Source organism: Gallinula chloropus, assembly GCF_964237585.1.
Source record: "Gallinula chloropus genome assembly, chromosome: 17".
Classification (NCBI taxonomy): domain Eukaryota; kingdom Metazoa; phylum Chordata; class Aves; order Gruiformes; family Rallidae; genus Gallinula; species Gallinula chloropus.
This window is the reverse complement of record NC_140102.1, coordinates 2,659,217-2,684,937: the sequence shown is the minus strand read 5'-3', so window position 1 is coordinate 2,684,937 and position 25,721 is coordinate 2,659,217. Positions and strand designations below refer to the sequence as shown.

Genomic DNA, 25,721 nt, shown 5'->3' with positions numbered 1-25,721 from the left:
GCGGGATTTGGTAGTTTCCAGGAGAATCCGTGTTCGTTTCGATAAGAAACAGGCACTAATGGAGAGGAGCCCGGTTTGTGTGGGCGAGCATGAAGGAAGAGAAAGAGAGGTTTTTCCTTCTTCATTAATATGTTCGCTAAAACTAAGCTCAAAGGGGGGTTGGGGGGGGGGGGGGGGGGAGTAGTAGAGCTCATCTTTTGCCTTCCGATCGCAGTGCTCCTTTTTGATCTGTAAAACTGTGAATTATAGTTTGATTCGGGATTTAACTTCCTCCATCTAGCTCGGATAAACCCAATAAGCAAAGTAAATCTCAAAGCTTAACTTCAAAAGTAAACACAACTCAGTTTAGAATGATCCCCGTCTCCACAATCTGCAAGTATCTTTCCTACAGTGGATGAAGTAACTTTCCCAAGGGGCTGTCCCTAGTCCTCTTTAAGGAAAATAAAAAACAAGTTACTTTTCGAGTGATGCCATAGTGTGATTAAAAACATAATCAGGTGCTTTTCCAGCAATCCCTCCCTGTCCTCTTCATTTTGGAACTGGAGACAAAGCACGACATTTGAAAACAGCTGAGATTCCAGGCTGAAAGCAACCATACTTTATGACCCTGGCAGCGAAGAGTTTATAGCGCTCGCCATAAAATGCATCCTCCTCCTCCCCCCTCCACCACATCCTCCCTGCTAAAGCATCGCCCCCCCTCTAATAAAGGCAGTCAAGGAGGCACCACCTTCAACCCTCTTATTAGGAGACACGAAGTCTGAAGCACTCCCTCTCCCTGGCTTCCTACCTGAGCGAGGGAGGTTTAGGCTGACGCCTGCTAGAGAAAAGATCTTGTTAAACTTTCAAGAGAGGGCAACGGGAGGGAAAGGGGAGAGGAAGGAAAGACAGACGGCGAGAGAAACAAATGGGGCTTCTTCTAATCTGTGCTGATCAAGGAAAACCTGTAGGGGTCCTTAAGGAGGTTTCAAGGCGTTCCGAATGATTGGAAAGTAATCACCGTGTCAGCTTCACCTTTCTCATGCAAAGTGGATGTCGTATGCAAGGCGGATCCTGCACAGGTCTTTTTTTTATTATTATTATTATTATTTTATCCGTGGACTCAACCGCCCCCTAAAAGCCCCAGCTGCTCCAGCCCCAGGAGTTCCTGCTAATGCGGGGGGAGCGGAGCGGGCACACAGACAGCGCACACACGCGAGCCAGCCCCGCTCTGCACAGCGCACAAGAAGCCGACCTATTGCAAACCCGGACCAGAGGGCGGCGAGAAGGGAGGGGGGGGGGGGGGTATTTTTCAGGCCCCCTGTTCAATGGCTTAGATCTTTCCTCCTCCTCCTTTATCCTACACTCGGATAAACCAATCCCCATCTCTCGGCGAGCAAGTACGGAGCTGTGAGCCGCTCTAGGAAGAGGAAAATCCCTGGAGAAACCCGCTGCACCAAAAAAAAAAGCCGCCCGGGACATGTGGAAGTTGAAGCAGTGATCGCTCGGATCTGCCCAGACCCGAACTACTCCCGCATCGCTCTGCCTGCGCTGTGAGGACGCAGCGGCGGGGAGGAGGAAGAGGAGGAGGAAGGGTGGTGGAAAGACGGATCGCAAAAGTGAAAGCCCGGGGGAAAAGAAAGTTGCCGGGCTCCCCGCAGTAAGTTTTGCGCATCTGTGGACTTGGGGGTACTTCTTCTTTTCCCGGTTGTTTGCGAAGTCTCCTGCCCGCCTCCCCGCGCCGCCGGCGGGGCCGATGCTGAGCGGCGCGGGGCGCTGAGGGGCGCGGGCGCTGCCCGCGGCCGCCGCCCGGGCTATGCTGACCTGTGTGCCTCCGTCCCCCGCCGCCGAGCTCCCCGGCGAAGGTCGGGGGCGATGCTGTCCCGGGCGGGAGCCGTGCGGCCGCTGAAGTGACTGCCGCCTCCCCCTCGTTCGCCGCCCCGCACGCCCCCAGCGCCAGGCGCCTGCGGGAGGGAGCCGCGCTCCGGCCGCACGCGTGGCTGCCTGCGCCGCTGCGGTCGCCACAATGGGGCCGGCGGCGAGGAACTTGGTGCGGACTCTCCTTGCGCTCTGCTGGCTGCCCTGCTTCTGCACGGGGATAAGCTCCATAGACATTGACCGCCCCGGTGACGGGAGGTGCCAGGCGATAGAAATCCCCATGTGCAAGGATATAGGGTACAACATGACGAGGATGCCTAACCTGATGGGACACGAAAACCAAAGGGAAGCTGCCATTCAGCTGCACGAGTTTGCCCCCTTGGTGGAGTACGGTTGCCACAGCCACCTGAAATTTTTCCTCTGCTCCCTCTATGCCCCGATGTGCACTGAGCAGGTTTCTACACCGATCCCAGCCTGCAGGGTTATGTGCGAGCAGGCGAGGCTGAAATGCTCTCCCATCATGGAGCAGTTCAATTTTAAATGGCCTGACTCCTTAGACTGCAGCAAACTGCCCAACAAGAATGACCCCAATTACCTGTGCATGGAAGCCCCCAACAACGGGTCCGATGAGCCACCCCGAGGATCCAGCATGCTGCCACCCATGTTTCGTCCTCAGAGGCCCAGCAGCGGCCACGATCTACAGCAGCATAAGGACAGCCTCAGCAGAACCTCCTGTGAGAATCCTGGCAAGTTCCATCACGTGGAGAAGAGTGCTTCCTGTGCACCGCTCTGCACTCCAGGGGTTGATGTTTACTGGAGCAAGGATGACAAACAGTTTGCTGTCATTTGGATTGCCATCTGGTCCATTCTTTGCTTCTTTTCCAGTGCTTTTACTGTACTCACTTTCCTGATAGATCCTCAGCGTTTCAAGTACCCCGAGAGGCCCATTATCTTCCTCTCAATGTGCTACTGTGTCTACTCGGTGGGGTACATTATTCGCCTCTTTTCGGGTGCCGAAAGCATCGCCTGTGATAGGGACAGCGGCCAACTCTATGTCATCCAGGAAGGACTGGAGAGCACTGGCTGCACCATTGTGTTCCTGGTTCTGTATTACTTTGGTATGGCGAGTTCCTTGTGGTGGGTAATCTTGACTTTAACTTGGTTTCTAGCAGCTGGGAAAAAATGGGGGCATGAAGCAATCGAAGCAAACAGTAGCTACTTCCATTTGGCAGCGTGGGCCATTCCAGCTGTGAAGACCATAATGATCCTAGTTATGAGAAGGGTGGCAGGAGATGAGCTGACAGGGTTGTGCTATGTTGGAAGCATGGATGTGAATGCCTTGACGGGGTTTGTGCTCATTCCTTTGGCTTGTTATCTAATCATTGGCACTTCTTTTATTCTTTCTGGTTTCGTGGCCCTTTTTCACATCAGGAGGGTGATGAAAACAGGTGGAGAGAATACTGACAAGCTGGAGAAACTTATGGTCAGGATTGGTGTCTTCTCAGTCTTGTATACAGTGCCTGCAACTTGTGTGATAGCTTGCTATTTTTATGAAAGACTTAATATGGATTATTGGAAAATTGTGGCAACTCAACAGAAATGCAAGATGAACAATCAGACTAAACATTTAGACTGCATGATGAATAACTCGATTCCAGCAGTAGAGATTTTTATGGTCAAAATTTTTATGTTATTAGTTGTGGGCATTACTAGTGGTATGTGGATCTGGACTTCCAAGACTCTTCAGTCCTGGCAAAATGTTTGTAGTCGAAGATTAAAGAAGAGAAGTAGGAGAAAACCTGCAAGTGTTATTACAAGTAGTGGAATCTACAAAAAACCTCAACATCCACAGAAAACTCACCTGGCAAAATACGAATCGACGTTACAGCCACCCACTTGTGTGTGACCAGGTCTTAGGAAAGACTCACCTTTTAGAAAAGATCTCACCTTACAGACTTACAGAGGTCCACAGTAGCAGCCAGAAATTAAAAAATAAATGGTGCTTTTTTATTATCATTATTATTTTTTGTCAGAGGACAGTTTAACATCTCAAGGCAAAACAATGTATCACGCTGAATTCAGGACCTGGTGACAAACTGAAGGTAAATGTACTTATGGAAAGGTTTTCAGTGAAAGAAATATTGTGAATTAAACCAGTCTCTTTTGTTACTAATTTGTAGTTAAGGACTTCATCCAGTCCTCAGATTTTATTTCTTAAAAGCACCCTATTTAACTTTTATCATGTAGCTGAGCTGGATTTCTTACAGATTTCTTCCAGTAACAAGGTATAGTCAAGTTTTATGGAGCAGTGATTTTATTTTAAATGTGCCCAAGTGAGCATTGTCTCTGTAGGGAAGCTGGGCTCCCAGAGGCCTGTCCTCAGTCAGTCTCCTATCTGCAAAAGCAACTTCCATGCTAAGGGAAAAAAAGAGAGAGAAATCCTTTACAACTCATCTCAGCTTAGTGGGTTTGGAGTGCCTAAAAATAGGTTCAATCTATAATGCTCACCAATATTCTTTCACTAAAAGAGAAACTTCCTGCACCAGACACAAACTTTGTGAATAAGAATAATGTGCAATACATTTTTTTTCTTACCATGACATGAAAAGAGAAACAAGTATTTTGCTGTACATAAAGACAACAAAAGAAATCTCTTAACAAAAGAACTAAGAGGTCTAGTCCTCAGAAACCCTTTAGTGTTACATTTTGTGGCTTTTTAATGGAAATCAAGCCAATGTTATACACGTTTGGACTGATTTGTGCAAAAAAAAAGGAGGGGGATCAATTCAAAGAGACCCAAAGGGCTTATTGACTCTTTCTATTGTTAAACAAATTCTCACTATGAATAGATCAAGAAGCACTAGATTCTGCAAAGGGAAGCTTTGTATAGAGTGATGCTCTTTACTGTGCTGGGGGTGCACAGTTTTGTGCTGTATATATTTGTAATATACAATTATTTTTCATGCTCCACTATTTTATTAAAAATAAAATATGTTCTTTAGTTTGATAATTTTGTGTGTTCTACACTTCCTCCCACGTGCTTTGTGGTTAATAAACTTGTTTTCTCAACTATTTTCTAAAAGCACACTCTGGATATAATTGTTACACTTGCCTGCAAGTGTGAGCGGGTAGAATAATCATTTACTCAGGAGGGATTTTGAAGTTGCATCTCTCTGCGAACCTCTGCGCCTGAGAGAACTGAAGGGGGAGAAGCCTTAGTGATGTAAAAAGGCTGCAGTGATGTAGAGTAGTACCATGTTTACAAAGCACTGAGATTACAACAATGATCCGTGGTTAACACCCCTTGAAAATTTGCATAGGGTATGTTCAGCATGTTAAGGATAGCGGCCTCGCTTAGCACAGTTTGAATGCGATTCTGGCTCTGCTCTGCTGGGATGATGGGTTTTTCCTCCTCTAACTATGGTGAAAGTACCACTGTCTGGGAAGGACTTCAGGAGAGGCAGGAGAAAGAAGAGGGGAGATACAAATACAGAATTTAACTACTTTGGGAAAGTATCTGATAAAGAGTTAAAAGCGTAAATAGATTTTCAAAGGTTTTAGTGGAGGGTGATTTTATGTGGAGCTGGAGTTTTCTGTGGGGTTGATTTAAGAGGCTGAGTGATCCCCAGGTGAGATAGGGATATAACCTCACTTTCTCACACGGGCTGTTCTAGAAAACCCTTTATCAGGTGTCTCATCACAGAAACAAGAGAGGTCTCCATGGATGTAGAGCGACGATCCCAGTGACAGTCATCTTGTAACTAGGAACTTGATAACAAAAGTGGGGTTTTTTACTGGTCTGGTTTTTTTTAATGTATCTGCAGATGAATTTTGCCTTCTTGTAGTCTTTTTAAACGTTCCCAGTCTTTTTAAATGTTTCTAGCAACAACATTCATGAACCTGAATGACAAAAATGATGCTTTGGGTATTCCTAATCTTTGTGCCTAAAGGGTGCATGTACAAAGCAGCTTTCAGTGTAAAATTTGTCTGCTGGGGGAAGCCAAAAAATACTTTCCCTCCTTTGTGCCTATGTCCTGCAGTTTGCTCCACAGCTTTTAGATGCCTGGGAAGTTAATCCGGTCAGAGCACACCCTGCTGGAACCAAAGCAGGGCATTGCACTCAACAAACCCACTGCTGAAGCTACTGAATTAACAGTGCCTCTGCATCCTTGCTCTTGTTTCGATCAATTCCATTAGATCCTGAGAGAGAGAAAGTTGTAAAATAACCTGTGTGTCACAAATTGCTCCAGGAACCTTCAGATGTACAGTTGGTTATTACATGTGTCACCTTGGCAATAATTCATCCCTGATGTAAAGGTTGCTGCTGGCTTTCCTAGTGCCAGGTTTGTTTGTGGGACGGTTTCAGGGTCCTCGAAAATACTCCAGTCACCGAAATAAACAGCTCACTATTTTTGTAGACTATAGATGATTTGCTTTCCTTGTTGATCATGTATTTTAGCACTCTGCTGCTAGGGTTCTGGAGAAGAAAAAAAAAATGAAGATGTTGAGCAGTGGCTGAATTCCTGTTGCCATTCTGAGTGTAATCAGTTGTCAACTTCATTGTCACCAGGGCAGAACTGCAAGTTCTTCTATGAAAATGCCAAATATGAACTCTTGCTAAATTAGAAACTGAGTATTTAGATTTTATTTCAGCTCTGCAGCTATTCAGGGTTTTGTTTTTCCTTTTTACTGGTAAGCAAATTAGATTCTTCAAGTATTTAATGATGCTGATTTCATTACATCTACGTCGGGACTAATGTACTGTAAATGCAGCAGGGTATAATGATTGTCTTTAAGGACATTTTAAGAATGAATTAATTCAGTGATTTTAATTCTTACTGTCCCATAACTCCTAACAGTCTTACAGCTTAATATTGAAGTTGCTGCTTAAGTTGCTGTTGAAGCTTAGAACTGTTAAGGGAAAGTGCAATAGTTGTTTTCACAACATTTCAGGGATAATGTAACATTAATAATTTAACAGAATTTTATTCTTGGCTTAGAAGTAGCATATTAGTTACATGGTGATGATAATACAAAAGTCTTTAAGGAAATACCACAAAAATATTTGATATTAAACTTTTAGTTTTCACAGTAATTTTATAATACAGTAAAATCGTGTTGATATCTTTTTAATTGTATTTCATAAGATTTTTCTCTAAGTACTGTCAAGGCCTATTGGGTGTTTGTTTTTCAGTAGACTTTTAAGAAATAAAGTAACTGGATGTGGATATATTGACAGTTCAGTCACTCCACAGCAAACTTGTTGAGGAAGGTATGCAAGCCCAGAATGGCCATAGTCCAGTGGCATTTATCAGATAAAAATATCTCCAAAAATGAATTCTGTTAGTGTACACATAGGCTGTGAGTCAAGAATCAGGTGTCTGCCACAGGCTGGGGTACTGTCCTTCCTCATCAGAGGACATGCAGGTAGAAATTGTCTCAGACTGCTTGTGTAGGTTGTGACAATGCAGATCATGTCTGGAGGTTCAGGTAGAGATTCCTATGTTAGGGACAGGGAGAAGAAAGGCAGAAAGCTCCTTCTTGTGGCGAGGGTAGCTTGGTAGAGTACTTTTGTTTGAAGCGATCAGCAGGGCAAAAGTGGACTCAGAAAAGAACCCACAAAATGTTATTTAGAATAATACCAGTTTTGTTTCTGAGTGAAATGCCAGTGCTTGTTAGAAATAAAATTAAGCTCAGTGGTTTCAAGGTTTAGCTTCAGGTGTGATGTACTGGGACACTTGGAACAGTAGAGTGCAAGCCCCGTGTTGAAAGGATGTGAGGAGCCCAGTCAAGGAATGTTCAGATCTCTTATCAGATTTTTCCCAAAGTAGCATTTCATATGTATGTTATTATGAAGCCATTACTCACATATGGCTGTCATCCCACGGCTTCAAACTATATGAAAAGCCCAGTAACAACAATGTCTGTAACATACACCCTTCTTATTCTAACACTTAAAATCCATGGCTTCAAGGGGATAGTTCTGTAATGATGGGATATTATGTGCTCAGGTGGTCTTTTGATGACAGGTGGTCTCCAACAACAGATGGCCTCAAAGGAGGAACTTCAGTGCATTTTAGTTTAAAACATTTACACATTTCTTAAAAAAAATAATGAAATGTTATCCTTGTGTAATGTTCTTAAGTATTTTAGACAGAGTAGCCAAGTTATTAACACTGACAGATGATAAATCAGGGCATCCTTTAAAAGGTGGGTGATGGTGATTATGTGGTCTTGGAGCTTGCTTTGATCAGAAGTGACAGGCCTGTAAGGTCTGTGCCACTCAATCCCCCCTGAAGGGAGATCAGCACCTGTTTGCACTTTGAGGCTCCTCTACCTCCCACTGCCTTCCAGCACTATTTCATCTTTTTTAACACACTTGATGTTGATTGGCTTTAAGCAAAGTCATTATTCATTTACAAAACACTCCTTGATGGACCTTTCTCCAAACTGTATTTCAGTAGCTGTGTTTGTGCTGTTCCAGTTCAGGTTGTACCAACGTTCCCATTGCAAAAGCTTTCCTTTCAGGGAGCTGCAAGTTAAACTCTGCCTGTTTGCTAATATTAACCCACGTTCATTTATTTTTTCTCCAAACAGTAGCATGTATTGCCCATGGAACTGCTCAGCTGGAGCTTTCTCTGTGTTTACATGCTTATCTGGGAAAGACACATGATGGGGTTTGTGAAACAAACAGCTCCTGGTTTCCTAGATCAGATTTTAGCATAATAAATATTGTTCCAAAGAACTTTGTCATACTTGTAAGATGTAATTGGTATTTCTAGCACAAAACAAGGCTGTGACTTCACAAAGGAGTGTGTGACAAGGTACAGAAACGAGCCTCCACCAGTTATTTGATGTTGTATATGGAAGACTTTGGTATGGATTTGCCAGTCTGGGTGTAAATACCCCCAGCAGGCAGTGGTATCTCATTAGTTAATTCTGGTGTGTCTGAGAACAGATGTGGTTCATGCCTGTCTCGTTTGGGAGCCCAATTCTGCTTTTCCTGTAGTAGCAAAGTTAAAGCTTTGGGGAGTTGTACATCAAAGGCAGGACTCAGTGATCGTTGTGTATATTTGTAAGGCATTGTTTAAAAAGGAATTCCTCCCATTTGTTGTCACTGGTTTCTTCCTTCTATTCTTCAAGATCTTATAGATTTGCTCCACTGAAATCAATGGGTGTCTGCCTAATTTCAGTGTATGCTTTGAATCAAGCTTCCTATCTCAGGGAAAGCATGTGCTACATGAAAAGTCATTATTCTTTATTTTCTTTTTCCACATCAGAGCTCTTTTTTTTTTTTTTAAAGTCTTGAATTATAAATTCATGATATGGAAAAAAAAGTTCAGGGAGTGAAATTATTTCAATTAGATTCTCAAAACATGCTACTGTGTTAGAAAGGACAAAGGACAGACTGTTGCAAACCAAGTGTCATTTCAAACTGAAATTCAAAAACATTGGATATTGATCATTTTGGAATAGAGTGGAAATTCCTTTTATAATAGTTTATTTAGGCTTTTTGAGAATACTGCACTTACATTTATTGCAGAATGCTCAGTATTAAGAAATCTGCATTTCCTGTTGACAGGATACCCCCATCAAATTTTGTTTCAGTCAATTTACATCTCTGCTCATGACTCCCTTTTCCAGGGGGCTTAGACCCAGAGTTTCCATCCGAGCTAACGATGAACAGCAACATTTGGAGTTGAGCCCACAATGTGCTCCTTGTTACCTCCTTTCTTCACTGATCAGCACTTCTGTTCCCCTTCCCCTCTCTTCCACTGCTGATCAGTCTTTCATCATCTGCATGTGACTTGCTTCTCTTACCCTCCTCTCAAGTGATCCCATCCTTTTACTCTCTAATCTGCCCACACACAGCTTTCTGTGGTACTGGACAGTAGCTATGACTGCTTTGAGCTTTTTTTTGTTCCACATAAACGAAAAGATATTTCAAAACTTGTGTTTTATCTTTCTTTTTGGATAAGGACTGTGGTAAGAAACAGAGGTTCAAAGTTCTGAGCTACCAAAGGTGCTGATGAGCACAGCAGACTGTCAAGAAGAGACTGCCAGTTCTGAGCAGGTGCCTTAATCTTGAAAATACCCTTTTGTTGGGAAAAAGCTTTGCTTGGTTCTGTCTTGTGTATATGTATTTGTTATTTTATATTTCCTTTATCTGAGACTAACATCTATCTGTGTGAAATAATAAACAGGAAAGGGAGAAAGAACATTTGATCAATTGATAAAACAGGAAAAAAAACCCACCTTGTGCTCAAAAGCTTTTAGCCTGAGGAGAGGTTTGTATGCCTCAAAGCTTGCAAGTTTTTCCCAGTTATACCCAGCTGGTCTAATAGAAATATTATCTCTGCCTTCAGCCTATCTTTCTGACATCCTTAGTTCCTCACAGCTACAGCAATGCTACACTTACAACTACAAATAGAAATGTTGAGACTGATTCTGACCTTTGTGGTTCTTTAAAGAAAATTTAAAACTGGACTCTGATCACTGTGATAATTTGATAACATTAGAAGCTGTGGCATTGAAATCTGCACCTTTGATATTCTTTCAGTTATAACATTTTTCTTCTTTTTAAGATTTTAGTGAACCTGGTCAAAATATTTTTCTTTCCTATTGTCAGCATTTTGTCTTGGAAATCGATTTTTAAAGAAAGGACAGATTTGTATAGAGGTTTTAGGCTTTTTAATTACTGCAGGTGATGGGGTTTTTTTTTGAATCCTGTCATCTTTTTTTCTTTTTTAAATTACATAAAAGAACCTTTTTTGTTCTTTAGATACGGACTTTAGTAATGAGATATGACAGTTTCCCTAGACTTCTCATCCTTTTGCATCAATCTCAATGGAGCCTTTTAGATTCTTCAATAAGCCTTTGGTCTTTGACATAAGACATGTTGGTAACATTTCCATAAGTTATTCATTGACAATTAGTAGAGAATAAAAACCAAGCTACATGTCTACATATGATTTTTATGCTAACCTAACTTGATCAATTTGAACCAGATTAAAAAAACCCTAAGTTTATGCAGTTCACAGTGTTGCCACGGTGGTAAATATAAAGGTAATTTTAAGGACAGGGCACTGGATCAACTATAGTCAGTCTGAGGTTTGGAAGATCAAGGCTTACTTTTGGAGCTTGCAAACCTTTTTAGTTGTTTTTAGTAATTTCCCTATTAGAAATTTTGGCAACTGAATTGGATCACATGAGGACCATAAGCATAGTTCTGTAGTACTCTTCTAGTGCATCTTTATGACAATATAAGGTCATCAGTGCTGCCCATTTATGGAACAGCACTACTGCTGAGTTTGGATTTTCATTCACAAACACAGCTTTATACCTTTTTAATGATAGCAATAAAGTTGTTTTGCACAAGCGTGGTTGTTACTCATGCTGTCCTGGTTAAGAAGGGACAGAGAAAATCCTTTTCATACAGCATATAGTCAGCTCAAAACAGTAGTTTAAGGGGGCTATCTAAAACTTACATTGCTCTTTACTCTGTGGTCCAGCTCAGCTCTGAATTCCAGGTGGCTTGGGACAAACCAGTAGGTATATTCTTTTAGTTCTGGGCCAGTCAGAATGAAAGAATCATTCAGAAGATTTAGTCAGCCAGGGTGAGTCTGGTTTTTGGCTGGCTTTGAGCTTAGCTAGTCTGGAGCAGTATCAGAGTGCTTGAAATCTTCACTGAAGCATGTACCCAAAAGTTTTGAAGTGTGTTTGACTGCTGCTTCTAACACCATCCATGGACAGTGCAAACTACACTGCTCCACAACCTTTGGGAGATGTCTTACAGAGGAGTAGCTGCAGTCCTGGGTAGTGGTTTTGCTTTGTTTCAGTCTTGCTGCTGAGGTAGGGACATAAAGAGTGGATCAAATTTTATGTTTCTTTTCACACTGTAGTAGCTCTTGAAGAACCTCCTTTGATAGCAAATCTCCCAAGGAAGTAACCACTAGCCGAGCATTTCTGTATAGAGTGGGGTGAAACTTTGCAAAATGGGAGTTCCTCCAAGAAAGAAATGAGAAAGAAATTTGAGTATACGTTGTAAACAGGCTAAAAACACTAGGGATGGAATGAAGGGAGAGGAGGAGGGAAGGCACAGAGTGCCCCAAGGGAGTTGTCATTATGTAAGTCCTGAAGCTAGCTCGAACTGAACTGCTTATTATTTGGTGCATTAATAGAATATGTTTCCTGGGAGCTCTGGTTTCCATCGTACTGCTCTGACCCCTCACCTCACAGATACAGAACTGATTCCAGGATTCCCTGGTTATAAGTGTAGCAATCTTACTGTGGATTCTGATGATCTAATTGTATGGACACTATCTCCCACAGCTGGAAAGCAGGACTATTACAGGATTCACATTTTTGATAAGATGAAGTTGCCAACATATGTTTTTGGAAACAAATCACAACGCAGTGACAAGAGAAGGTTTGAAGAATAATCAAATTCAGAACTCCAGCCATTACTGGTTTCGTTAATTAACTTATCTGGGGCAACAGGTTCTCCTGCATGTTGCTTTGAAATTTCCACCCTTAGAGCCCACGTAGTTTGGACTCTGAAGGGGTGTGTTATGCTGCTCTTTGATCAGTTCTGAAAATTGCTCAAAGCCCTTCATTGGCAGGATATGATAAACCCCACATTTTAAAGGCAGAAAACAGTACGCTCTTTCCTCCTTTTTATTATTATCTGAATTTGGCATCATATGTGCTGTTGATGGTGAGTGACCTCTGAACAAGGTACTTAATGAACCAGATTCTGCTTTCATTAAGTACTACAGGAAACACCAGTGAGATTGGGGGACTGCCACGTTTAAAGAATAAAGTGCAGATCAGCCTAAGAGGGACTGGACTGGGTCCAAGTGTTTGTTTATGTCAGCCCTTGATAATCTGAAGCCTCCCTCTTCTGTGTGTGCACATATTGGAAATATGAAATGCAACAACTGTGAGTTTGCCTTTCCCTCCTCAGCCTCTCATCACCCACAGGGTTGCAGGCAAGCCACAAATAACAGCAAAGCAGAATCACCACCAAAGTACTCAGTAGATCAGATACTCTCTGATGAAAAAGCAGATTCATTTTACCTATAAATATTATGTTTCCTACAGAAACAACATTCTGAAAGCAATATTTCAGAAGTTATTTGGAGAACTCAAGCTTGTTTCCACTGTACAAATTCTGCACTCAAATCTCTGCCTGCTCAAACTTCAACGGGTCTCTGGAGCCCAGAAAGCAAACTAATGGTTTTCTTTTTAACTTGGGAATCATCAGGGCTGAAAACATCCTAGTGACCTTTTGTGTGAAGCTGGCTGAAACCTTGTGTGTGTGACATGGGTTTGCAACTCTGCACTGCAACCTGTTGTGCAATGTAGACATGCCCAGACTCACTTGAACGCCAGTCAGGAGCTCAGCTCAGGTCCTGGGATTTCCAGTCCTATGGTGAATCCAATAGTACCTAATCCACAGTCCGTGCCTGTGGAAGAATTCCTGATTCCCGACTGAAGAGAACTGGTTTTTTCCTTCCATCCCTCACATTGGCAGTGGAGGTTTCAAGCACCAACAGTGCCAGTCACAGCTTTTGAGTCTGTGAATGCTTCTGGACTAGTCTGAGGTGATTTTGAGTTGGAAGCTGTTTCAGTTTGGCAACCCCTGTTAATATCCCTATCCTGCAAGTATCTCCATTTGACTTCGTGTTCCCACCTTCTTGTGTTAATGATGGCTGTTCAGATGGGTATTTAAAGCATCAAAGAGCTGCTGTTTGAAATGCAACCTTAAGCAAACTACCCATGTCTAAAGCAGAACTCAGAATGCAGGAGACTGGCTTCTGGTCCCTTGTTTGATGTGTTTAACACAACAGACATATCTACAACTTGGCATTTGAAAACATCAACAAAAACAAACAAGGTAGTTTCATTTACATAACAAAACGTTCCTTGGACTTGCCGGGAGGTTCCTTTGAAATGCACAATTGGTTCTGTCACGGATGAGAGAGGGATCTGGCTAGTCTGGAGCTCAACCTCTTGGTTCATACACATACCAAAAGGCAACACTTCCCTAAATGAAATATATTCTTTCCACATGTCAAGGCATTAAAAAAATTACGCCACTAACCCACCCCAGCCCCCCTAAAGAAACCAACCAAACACCAAACCAAGCCCAAACCAACAAACCCAAACAAACCAAACCAGAACTGCAGCTCTACCACTATATGTTTTTCCTGAAGTGTCTTTTTAAAGCACTGATCCAGTGCAAGCTTTACAACTGATTTTAACAAATACAGAATCAGCTTGTGACTGATGTAGAGGGCTATGAGTGATTAATGACTGTGTTTTATTGTATCTATTCAAAAACTTCCAGTACTTAAATAGTTGTAGTTTGTGAATAGTAAATATATATGACACAATATTATTACAATCTGATGATACATAGAACTGTCACCATGAGAATACTGAGGGTGTTGGTATTTCAGATCAGTAAATCATATTTCAAGGTAGGTTTAATCTTTTGAATTTGTAATTTAAATCTACAAGTGGCACTTCCAGAAAAGATATAGTGAGGGTTTTTTTTCTTTTTGACATATAAGGCCTCCCTAAATTATCTCCTTCGTTCTGATTATTTGCAGAAGTAATTTCTGAAAACAACAAAAGCAATCAGCAAAGCAAATTCCCAAGTTAATGAGAGCAGTTCATGTTTGGAAAGGAACGGTTGGTTTCTATTTGTTTTCTGTGTTTCCCATGGGATGAGTGACACATGATTCATGTGTTACTGGTATATCTCAGACCACTGATGAAAAATAAATGCCAGTACAGTAAAAATGACAGGAAAGTAATCCCTTAAAATATATTGTGATACTGTATAGTGCAGGAAATAACAAGCTGGGCCCTTGAGTAGGGTCCAAAGCCTGAAATAACTAAAATGTACTCAGAATTTTATGAATTTGAGTTGCTATCTTAGATTTTTATATGGCTTCAGTTAGTATAATATCTGATCACCTCAAATTATAATGTTTGTTAATACTATTAACACCAAAGCTACATTATCCAACTATATGGGGATAGTGAATTGGAATGCAACAGAGCATAGACAAGTCATTCCCAAGTAGGGAGGCATGGACATGTTAGAAGGGAGGCACAGCTGAATTGCTGCAGGCGCTGTGAGCAGCTGACTCACATGTGGATGGAGGGGTAAAATACCCCCAGTCAGCTGAGCTGGGAGCCACAACTTTCAGATACAGCATCTGCAGGAGGTGGTGGTTCCCACAGGTGCTGTGGAAGGAAGAGGTGCTTTGGGAACACAGAGGGAGCAGAGCGTCGCTGCTGTTCAGGAACAACTCAGAGCTGACTGATGGTATCTGGCCAGTTTGCTCCCAGTTCCAGAAAATTCATGAAGCTGCTAGACTTGCCTCTCATGGGGCAAGCTGATGTCTTGGCAGGGCTCCCATATGCTCCTGGATTCCTGTGGAATAATGAGGAACCACCTTTTTTGTATATCTTGCCCCTGTGGTGAGATCCTTCATCTTCATTAATTCAGTGAGAAGAAAACCTTGAATTACCAGTTGAAAATGTAGGAGTAAAGCTAGGGCAGAGCAAGAGAAGGGGTATGGCTTGGGAAGGGGAGTGTGAATGGGCAAAGTCTGGAAGAGAGTTGAGCTTGGTATTGTGAAGGTATGTGACTGCGTGGTTACTTACTGAATGATCATATGCTATGAAATACAACATTATTGAGTGTCTATTTTATAAACTTTCATAAAATAATATCCCTGATGAGGTTCTAGAGGCAATAAAGATAGCAGATAGCTCTTTATGTGACAATATGATTGCAACCTACCACACTAGCAGGCTCCTTTTTAGCACTTCATGGGGTAGTTATTGCACCCCAGCTTTAGATGTTACGATGTAACCTTTGGTTATTGATGATTCATTCTGCTAGTGTGTAGTTACTGTATAGTCAAAAGATTCTTCCTTACAGTCACTCCTTTTTGCTGGAGAGGTTTGATTCCTATGCCAATATCTTACATTTCCCACAGATTATTTAAGAAATCTCCTTCAGAAATTCAAGATTTCCAGTTTTCATCAGTTCATTTTCTACATACAGGAAATAGAAGCTCTAGGATTGAGTTCAGGACTGCAAAAAGACACGCAAAATATCATGCCATCCCTTCAGAAAAAGCTTCTGGGACATTTCTGAGAGAGGGTGGGAAAGAAAAGATGTAGGATTCTTTCCAAAACAGTGGAGCAGACAGGACCTATCATGGTTGTCACTGCAGACAGGAATCAAGCATCCTCTGATTTTTTCTTTTCCAGAAAAGGTGGTGAAAAACAGAGATGGTGGACAAATAATCTGTGTTGCAAGGAGAGGGCATCTTGTTTTCAGGGCCATTTCACAACCCCTGAAGATGGTAGCTGAGATCAGCTGTGCTAGACTCCATTCTCTGTCCAGCTATTCAACCAGATAGTTACAAATCAGACTTGAGGCAGCTGATCCCAGCAGCACAGTGAATTGTTCTTGTAAAGAGAAGAGTAAGTTATGAGACAAGTTTACAAATTCTATCCCGGGTCTTGTTCCCTGAATAGGAAACTTTAGAAGATGTTGCAAATTGTGTGACCATGGTCTATTTGATTGCTGTGCCTGTAAAAAAATGCTGCAGGTTATTTGAGTGTTACGTTAAACTGCGTTCTCTTTGTCTCTGATGCTGGCACAACCTGGGATTGGTCCCTGTGCTTTGGGAGTGCCTGTGCCAGTCAGACACAGAGCTGATGCAATTACTGGAAAAGCATCTTTTCCTGTCAGCTAGGAATTTTGTCAGTGAGGAAAAGGAAGGGGGGGGAAAAAAGGCCTGTGTTTCTATTTTTCCTTTAAACTACTCCAACTATTAATTAGGCCACACACCCTCAGTGAGCATAGCATGGACAAGAAAGACTGGCCTCCCTGATCTTAATAACTGCAAAAACCGGTATGTGTGTTATCCTTTGGCTTCACAGATGAATAACATTCACGGACACAGGAAGTGTAGAACACCTTGAGAGAGCTCAACTTGTATTTGGGAGGAACCAACTAGTAAAAGGGCCTTATCTGTAGGGATTTACCAGTTATCTCTGTGGTGTGAATTGCATAAGGCTAGGAGAGGAATGATGCCCCTTTCCACCCATCAGCCTCCACCCATGGCAACACGGTGCTAATGGAATGTCAGGCATGAGAGATAATTAAAAGCATTGTAATAACTGTACAGAATGTGTCACCCTTGCCTGCAGCTTCACCATCATCTCAATTCACACCCTACCCCTTTCTTTTTGCTCCACCCAAGCTTTGGTTTCCTGCACCCACTCATGACTTCTGCGCTATCTTTCCATGCTGGCTGAAACAGCCTCCCACCTTCTGTTGCCTTTGCTCCAGAAGAATAACTGGTCTGTTCCTCATTGCCCTGCTGTATACATAATGACCAAAATCATGGAGTTACCAAATGCTGATTAAATCATTATCAGACATCATCAGTATTCTTATCTACTGAAAACTGACCGTAAGATATATGCAGGTAGGATAGAAGCCAGGCTACAAGGACATGACACAAGGTGAGGAAACCCAAAAGAAATAGGCATGATGTTAGTGAGGAAACATGGGCCTCAGCTCCTATCTCCTATGGTGAGTTGACATTGATGCTGATCTTGTTACAGAGGGCAGGATAGCTGTGACTGGTTTATGACACATCTGCCTTTTCTTTTTCCAGTACATTGGGCTTTTCTAACAAGTGAACAGGTTATGAAAAGGAGAGTGTCACAGAAGACACAAGGCTGGACCCCTAGAACTAGAAACTCAACTGTTAAGGGGTTCCTCTGGTGACCTACAGGCTTTTAGAGAGCAACTCCAGTTTTAGGTGGGCCATATAGTTTATCAGAAGTGAGTGCAGGTTTCTACTTTGAATACCCAGTTTTTGAGATGAACTGCAGCAGCTTGAGTAAATTAAGGTCAAAGGGCTTTTGGCCCAGCTTTAATCAATAACAGACCATATAGAATCATCATACATTTTCAAGTTGTTGGGACAGATTCTGTTCTTTCTGATAGGGTATCATTGAGAAGTAATCACATCACCTTCAACAAGGTACACAGATGCATAGAGAGCTTGAGAACAGCCTGTGAAAGTACCCTCAAAACTATGTATGTGCCTTTTCTCTTAATGCCTTTTCCTAGTTAGATGCTGTTTAAAAGCAGACATTGTTTTTGAATGTGAAGCTCTGAAGCTAAAGAGGTGAAATGAAACAAGCTCGGCAAGTGCATGGAAGAGATTATAGTTTCGGAGGGAATCTTGAGGTAGATATTTCACCTGGAGTTTTAAGTCATGAGTATTTGATTTTCAGCTGTCCCCAGTGGATTTGAGAAGCTGCTTGAACTCTGCTCTGTTTCATGTTGGTTTTTTTGCAAACACCATGGTACATGGGTTCTCACTAGCTAACTGTAAGAGACAGAAAGGATGTTTTCCATTTTGATGTGTAATTTGACTACTTTTTATTTTCCTCAGGGGTAATCAAAACTCACTGAAAAACAAATAATTTGTTTGTTATTGCTTTTTAATTTGGGTTGTTCTGACTATTTTAAAGTGATGAGTATTAAATTTTTTTGGTTTGCTAATTTTTGGGGTTTTTTTCTTTTTAACTCTCACAAAATAAATACCCTTTATATCCAAACCAAACCCTCATCACATCTTTCTGACAATATTTTGCCTAAAAGCTCTGGTCCTTTCTTTCTTTTTCTGAAAATGGAATGGAGTGGAAATATTGTCATCCTCAGGGTGTACAATATCAATTCTATTTTTACTTTTTATTTCTCCAGTTCATCACAACTAAGCTGTTTGGAAAGCTGGGGTTTTTTTCATCATGCTTCTAAATCCCCTTTTCTATCTTTCTCTGAAGAACTGGAGGTTGGCCACAGCTTGAGGGTGGATTTGGCAAGTGGTATTAAACTCTTACAAATGCCTGGCTGATGAGTCGTGCTCACACACCCAGAGTTAGGCTGATTGCCTGATTTGGGGTCAGGAAAGAAGGAATTTTCTTTCAGGTCAGACTGGCAGAGATTATTGAGGGTTTTTAGATTTTCTTTAGGTTTTTTCCCTCCTGTAGCATGTAACGCGCACTTGTTAGAGTCACCTAACAATCACAGTGCTTACCAGAAGCATAAATCATTGGTAATATACTATACCTTTTATATCCTCTTTCTAATAGCAAATATTAGTGTGTTTCTCAGTCTTTTACTTCAGGTATAAACTTCACTATGGGAAGGTGGGAATTGTCTATGAAAGGTAGGGAGCAGCAATTTTGTGGACCCTTCTGGATGAGCACCTTTTGTTTGGTTGTCTCTGATGGAGGGATCCTGGACATGATGATTCAAATGCTCTTTTCTGTTAAGAGGCTCCAAAGAGAAAGAAAACTGTTGGGAAAAAACCCACTTACACTTTTAGTTTTAGCAGTATGGAAGTAAATAATTTTTATCTGTTTAGGTTAAAAAGAGGTGTTGCACATATAATCTGTTATTTTTAAACTCAGGATCTAGAATTTAGTAAGGATCTAGAATTTAATAGAGAGAGAAAGTGCTAAGTATTTTCCTACAGTAGAATTGTTCAGAATTCTGTCCCTTCTGGTATTTGTAAACATGGCAGTATCTGTTTCTGCAGACTGACTAGTTCCAAAGTGAGAATGAGTAATCCTATTTAACTGCCTACTCAGGTTGATGTGTGACACAACAGAATCAACTGGTGACTCAGCCTATGTGAGGATCCAGAAGCCTCTAGGCCCTCTGTCCTTTGATTTAATTACTAGATCTCAGTGAAAGTACAGGGCGGGATTATGAAGGCTGTTGTTACCACAACAATGCAAATTGAGGTTCACAGATTACCTAGTTACACATGCCGGCAGGTAATTTAGTTGGTAATGGCTCCAACTACAATTTCAGGTGGAAGCATTTGTAGATGCAAGGACGTTTACCCATCTTTTCTTCAGAAAATGTTAACTCTGGGTCCAATACTACAGACACACAAAGTGATGATAAAACCTGGCACCTGTTCTGTCTTCTGTGAGATTGTTTCTGTTTCTGCAATTTCATAGACTGTTTCCCACACAGAATTATGTGCTACAAAGTGCATTTTCTTTATCTCCAAGAATGAATATTGACTTCGTTCTAGGGAATATCACATCCTTTTTCCTGTTCACTTTCTGTGGGACATAGATTCCTTTTGGGTTTTGATGGATTAAGAGAGAAATGTCTCTTCATCGTTCTTCATAATGGATAATAAAAGGCTCATCATCATCATTTGTGTTCTGTTCTGAGAAGCTGAACACATAGATATTTGGTAAACCAGATGTTTCTAGCAGTTCACTTTTCACGGGTTTTGTCCACATTAAAATCTCATCTGCCAGCTGATTTCTCAGTTAATGTAACGTTATGTAGTCCGCAGAAATTACATTGGTTTGCAACCATATTAAAAATAAATAAATACATAAAGATGTAACTGAAGCATATTCAACTGCTACAAAGCTTCATGGTTTTTGTGGGAGATTCTCCAATTTTCATCACCTGAACATTTAATTCCAAAATATTCACAAGATTTTTTCACATGGTTTGTTTTGAAAGATGCTCACAAATAGTGTAGAATCTTCTGCTTTTTCTTTTGCCTCATTGATTTCCACAATAAATGCACCAGTTGCCCAGTTTAGTCCTGCCCTTCGAGTCGCCAGTCCTCCACACTCGACCTGGACTGAAGGAGCTAATCAGGATTCTCTCCATTTTGCTCATCATCACCGTAGTGAAAGTCTTGGATGCAAAATTACACTTTTAGTAACAGCTTTGTATTGTTCTCATCAGCACTCGAAAGGTTCATTTGCAATTAATGATTTTGCAGAGGCATAAACAGTTGTCCTGTGATGGACAGAAAGTTGACAGCTCTGACATCATTTGGGCAGGGTGGGCAAAATGGAGTATTGATTTTGTTTTATTGTTTGATGTGGTTTGGTTTCACTTATTTCTTTTACTGTTTGCAAAACACATCTAAAATCCTTCTTTTCTTCCCTATATACATAGGTCTCCTGGGTGTGGCCAGGCCAGGATTAACCTCCCCAAGCAGCCAGCACAGGTGAAATATAGGTTCCTTATAGTGTACCTTAGGAGGTGTAACCTCTTTCTGCCCATACTAATGAATTCCATTTTATCTTGATTTTATCATCAGCACATTACTGCAGAGATGATCTTCCTGATTTCTTGTTTGGATTCTGTTGTGGCATGATCTGCTTGTGGCTTGCCTTTACAAGGTGCCCCTTCTTCATCACTTCAAATACACACAAGGCTCTTTGTGGATTTTGTTACCTAACATCTTTCACACACTAGCTAGGTGTCATATCCACAACTATTCCTTTTGATGTCACCTTTATCACCTAATTATTATTTTTCAGTTTGCTTTTTATTGTGTTACCTCTGTATACAGGTGGAGCACCTCTTAAATGTTTATCTCCTAAGTAATTGCTTTGTAATCCCTACAATACCTTTTAAAATGTCTACTCTGCTGTGATGATAGCATCATGGTTAAACATCTGGTGTAATACGATTTCTTCTTTTTGTGCTGACCAGTATCAGTGGCCAGATTCCATGTGTTTTGCCTGCCCATCATCTTCCATAAAGTCTCTGGGAAAAGAAGCCCCAGTTCTTTCGTACATGTTGGCACTGCAGAGTGGGTTCTGATCCATCACCAAGGCTCCCTAATACAACTGCAATGAAAATAATACATTGCAATAATTATTTAGGATAATTGTTTGACAACTGGCATTGTGTTTGGTAAGCTGGGTAATCAAATCTTCTGCTTCAGGATACCAGCTGATTGCCACTTTGGTTGGGCAAGAATTACTGTTTCACCTGTAAGCACTCTTACAAACCAGTCAGGTCCATCCCTTTCTTTTTGTCTCCCTCTAAAGCATCTGTTGTCCTTCCAAGTCACAATCACACTCCATCACATTAAATGCTTTTTCAGAAGTGACAGCCCATAGTGGCTCCTCCCCTGGCTGTCCCAGCCTAGGGCCCATTCAAGTCTATGGCAGTTTTATAAACGCTTTGGAATCCCCACCCTTTGTCACCTGACCTTAATCCTCTTCATCTATATGGTAACAAACCCTTAGATATGATTCAAGTATAAACTATGGAAATGTCTAAAAAAAATGCTTGCAGCTGCATGGGTCTTAAGGTTTTGTTCCCTCTTGATTAAATATTTGGGGTTTTTGCTTAGCATTCATTAATGCCAAAAGAGCCTTTGATCTTTCTTCCACGAGGGCGTGGAATCTGCCTCTTGTTAGCCAGTACCAAGGCTAAACAGGTACTGAATTACTTTTGATTACACAGCTAAAACTCTTTAACAGAAGAAAGATATTTTGTTTACTCATCTCTATCTGTAATAACAGTCAGGTGCATCAGAAGCTTGTGGAGAGACTGTACAATGAAAGCCTTCACCTGTCTAATAGAAACTGGTTGCCCTTTTTTTGTTTTCCAAGGTATAAACTTTTCACAGGGTATGGTTGATATAGCCCCCTTGAAGTGGAAGGCTAGGTGTTCTGGATAAAGAGCTCCACAGTCAAAGGACAGCCACTCATTTACTATGAGCATAAAACAATTCAAGAAAACAAGTAATAGGAAGTATTTCCTGCCTTTGTGGAGGCTCACAGATGTGAGCTGGAAGGCTCCAAGTCAAGCTCTATTGAAACAAGCTCTTTCTCAAGTGCTACAGATAGGAAATGCCTCTTTTTTAATGGCTGGTTTAATAAGAAAAGGGGAAAAATAGAAAAAGAGCAAAAAATATAGAAATGGAACGGGAAAGAAAAGAGAGTGAGAAGGGGAGCAAGAAACCACAACCAGGACCTGATCTGATTGCCTTTACAGTTTTGTTCTGCATTTGCTCTTCAGTATGAATTTGGCACAGCAGAAAGGGATGTTCTTTTTGAGGTGATGCTGAGGGGAACTGCAGCACAAGGCAGGTTTTTAAGGTCTGACACACAATGAAGTGCTACAGTGCTGTGTGTGTTGCAATGCATATGCCCCTTTACTTAGACCTGCCTTTCTACAATAAGGCTTTAGTCTCTCTCTGGCCCAATTCCTACGTTTAAAATTGGGATGAGAGTACTGTTCATCTTCACTGGAGAGAGAGAGGGGGAATCATATTCGTTAAATGATGTGAGGATGCTATTACTGTGGTAAGGAAGACCAGATAAATACATACATATCATCTGGTTAACCAGTGCAAATGTAGATTCATGCCTGTCAAAGCTTTACCTAGTTCCTGCTCATCCAGGAGGGCAATTGAAGGTAGCTGGGGAAGGTGGGACAAAGCTGTTGTGGGAAATCATAAAAGTAATGAGAGAAAATAGGGTGTATTATGGAAAAGGATTAAGGCATGCCTTGGTTTGGTGGTGGGAGGATCACTGAAGATACTGCAAGGGTTAAAGTTGTTTTTACCTAGAGGTATTGACCCTGGTGATGGAAGGAGGCAAGATGGAGACAAGCACAGGGCTTGGGTTTTGTTCATTCTGGAAAAAAAAGGGAAAGCACAGACAGAAAACTGTAAGCTTTGGGTTGGTTTGGTGGTTTGGTTTTTGGTTTTGTGTTGTTTTGCTTTGGTTGTGTGAAGAAAACCAGAAAGACTAACACACAAAAAGTAAGGGACAGCTATTGTAGATCTTTAGGGTAACTTGATAAATTATCTGTGCTTTTCAATATTCAGCAAATTCCAAGCTCTTATTAACTCTAAAGTCAGCATTGTTACCAAAGAGCAGCTGTTACAGTGTAAACACACCTGCTTCTGTGTTAGCCTGGCCATGGTCTGAATTAAAGAACTAGAAGAATCAGAAACGGAGACATGGCCACCTTTTGTCCCCTTCACCTAAGTCACACATGAACTTCAAAGTCTAATTAAAACAACTGAAATACTAAAATAATTAAGCACATACTACTTTATTTCACGTTTTCCTTTAGGTAGAATGAGGTTCTTCATGCAAAGAACTTCTGTTAATTCAACCTCTCAGTTAAAATGAGAAAAAGTTAGAAAACTCTATAGAGTTCCTGTGATGTAGCCTACGAACTCTGGAGCTTTGCTTCTCTGTTGGAGGAAGAAGTATTGCTTCTGTGATAGCTCCCTTCATGCAGTCCTGCTGGAGACAGGGTAGCTCTAGCTAGTTACAGGTAAAATATGTTTGTGGAAGAAGTTGTATTATTCACCTCCATTGTCTGCACGAAGGTGAAACAGTCTCTGCTGAGTGAGGCATCTAGAAAGACAAGTGCAAGCAAGCAAACCATAAGTACAGTAGGATACCACTGAAGACAAATGTATTTGAGCCCTACCTCCTCCTGCTGCCCAGGAAGAGAAGCTGCACATCTGGGTAGTGCACGAGAGGAGGAGAATAAGTTTCTGCAAGTGTTTGGAGGGGAGGGGAGTGAGGAGATGGAGTCAGGCAGTAAACAGCAGAGGCTCAAAATGGCTGTGTTTGTATGGGTTGTTTAACAGGGTTTCTGATCCTTACTGGCAAACATCGCTTTAAACAGATTAATCTGTTTCCTAAATCTTCCTAATAACAGTCAGCATTTTACACATATTAAAGTATGTCTGATATACCTGCCCGAAAGTCCTTGCTGTCATGCACAAACATGTATTTCATACATACAGCCTGGATGAAAGGATAAGCAAATGGACTGTTGTGAGAGCAGAGGTTCAGAAGGTTTTCTGCTTTTAACACTGTAAAAGTGCTTGTATAGTAACTATCTGGTGCAGGAAGTCAGAGTCCCCAGGCAGAATAACCTTAGGTTTTCCTGGACAGGACTATTCTTTCCTTGCAAAACATTCTGAGAGTACTGAGTGCCTGTCCAGTCCATCCCACCTCAAACATGAATCAGATGCTTCTCAGATATATGATCTCTAAGGATTAAATCTTCCTTTGTCCAAGACCATTTAGCATAGAGAAGTCATACCACTGGAGACATACATCTCCTTTCCAACCCTCCCTGCCCTGCTTGTCAGCATTTTCACATGGGTCCCCTGCAACACTCGGGAGTTACCATGCCAGGAATGATTAATATTTGAGTTTGTTTATTCTTGTATTGTTTGTGCTGCACAGAGGCTTACTGTGTCACAGACAGAACAAATGCAATCAGCCTGTATGGGATGATTAGCCTATACAATTAAAGCCACTCAAGAAGCTGAGATCATCCATTCTGACACAGCCACTCTGTCTCACACACGCACTTACACAGAGAAAAGGATCTTTAGCTTAGCAGGGAACAAAGCTTAGTATCACATCCAGCAGGCCCCATTCCCAGTCCAAGAGGAGGATGCTATCTAAATTCCTGAAACTTTCAAGCTAGTTTATTGGATGCAATCGATGCGAAAAGCCCTTTGATGATACAGTCACTTGATTGAGGGGATGGGAGCAGCAGCTCTCGAGTTATGTGCAAATTCTTCAAACAAGGCTTGCTTTTTTCCACCTCCACAAACTGTTAGCCTATGGCTCTGTGTCTTGTTAGAACAGATTGAATAAATTTCCTTTCCTGCTTATCCTTGCCCCTTTATTCTCTTCTTTTGAATCAGTGCTTTATTTTGGTTGTCTCCCAAAGCAGAACAGTGACATTTTTTTTTTCTGGTTTAAAAATAGTAACTGAGGAAAAAGGTAGAAGCAAGGTTCTTTTTTGCTCTCAAAATTGATACATCTAGTGCAGAGCACAACCATCCAAACACTGAATCAGCAAGATGGGTAAGCTATGATGAACATGCACAAATGAGCAGCATTTGGAAGGGAAACCTCTTTTGCTGGGGACTTGTGGCCAGCAGAACAGTAATAGAGGCTCAGGCATGGCCATATTC

At 41.5% G+C, this 25,721-nt stretch overlaps 1 protein-coding gene across 1 annotated transcript; it reads left to right on the top strand.

Moving 5' to 3' along the window:
* Positions 1–2,002: 2,002 nt before the first annotated feature.
* Positions 2,003–3,760, top strand: FZD10 (frizzled class receptor 10; the record flags this gene model as incomplete). Its single annotated transcript, XM_084272223.1, has 1 exon — positions 2,003–3,760. The coding sequence occupies one exon, from the start codon at positions 2,003–2,005 to the stop codon at positions 3,758–3,760; it is 1,758 nt and encodes a 585-aa protein (XP_084128349.1).
* Positions 3,761–25,721: the final 21,961 nt, after the last annotated feature.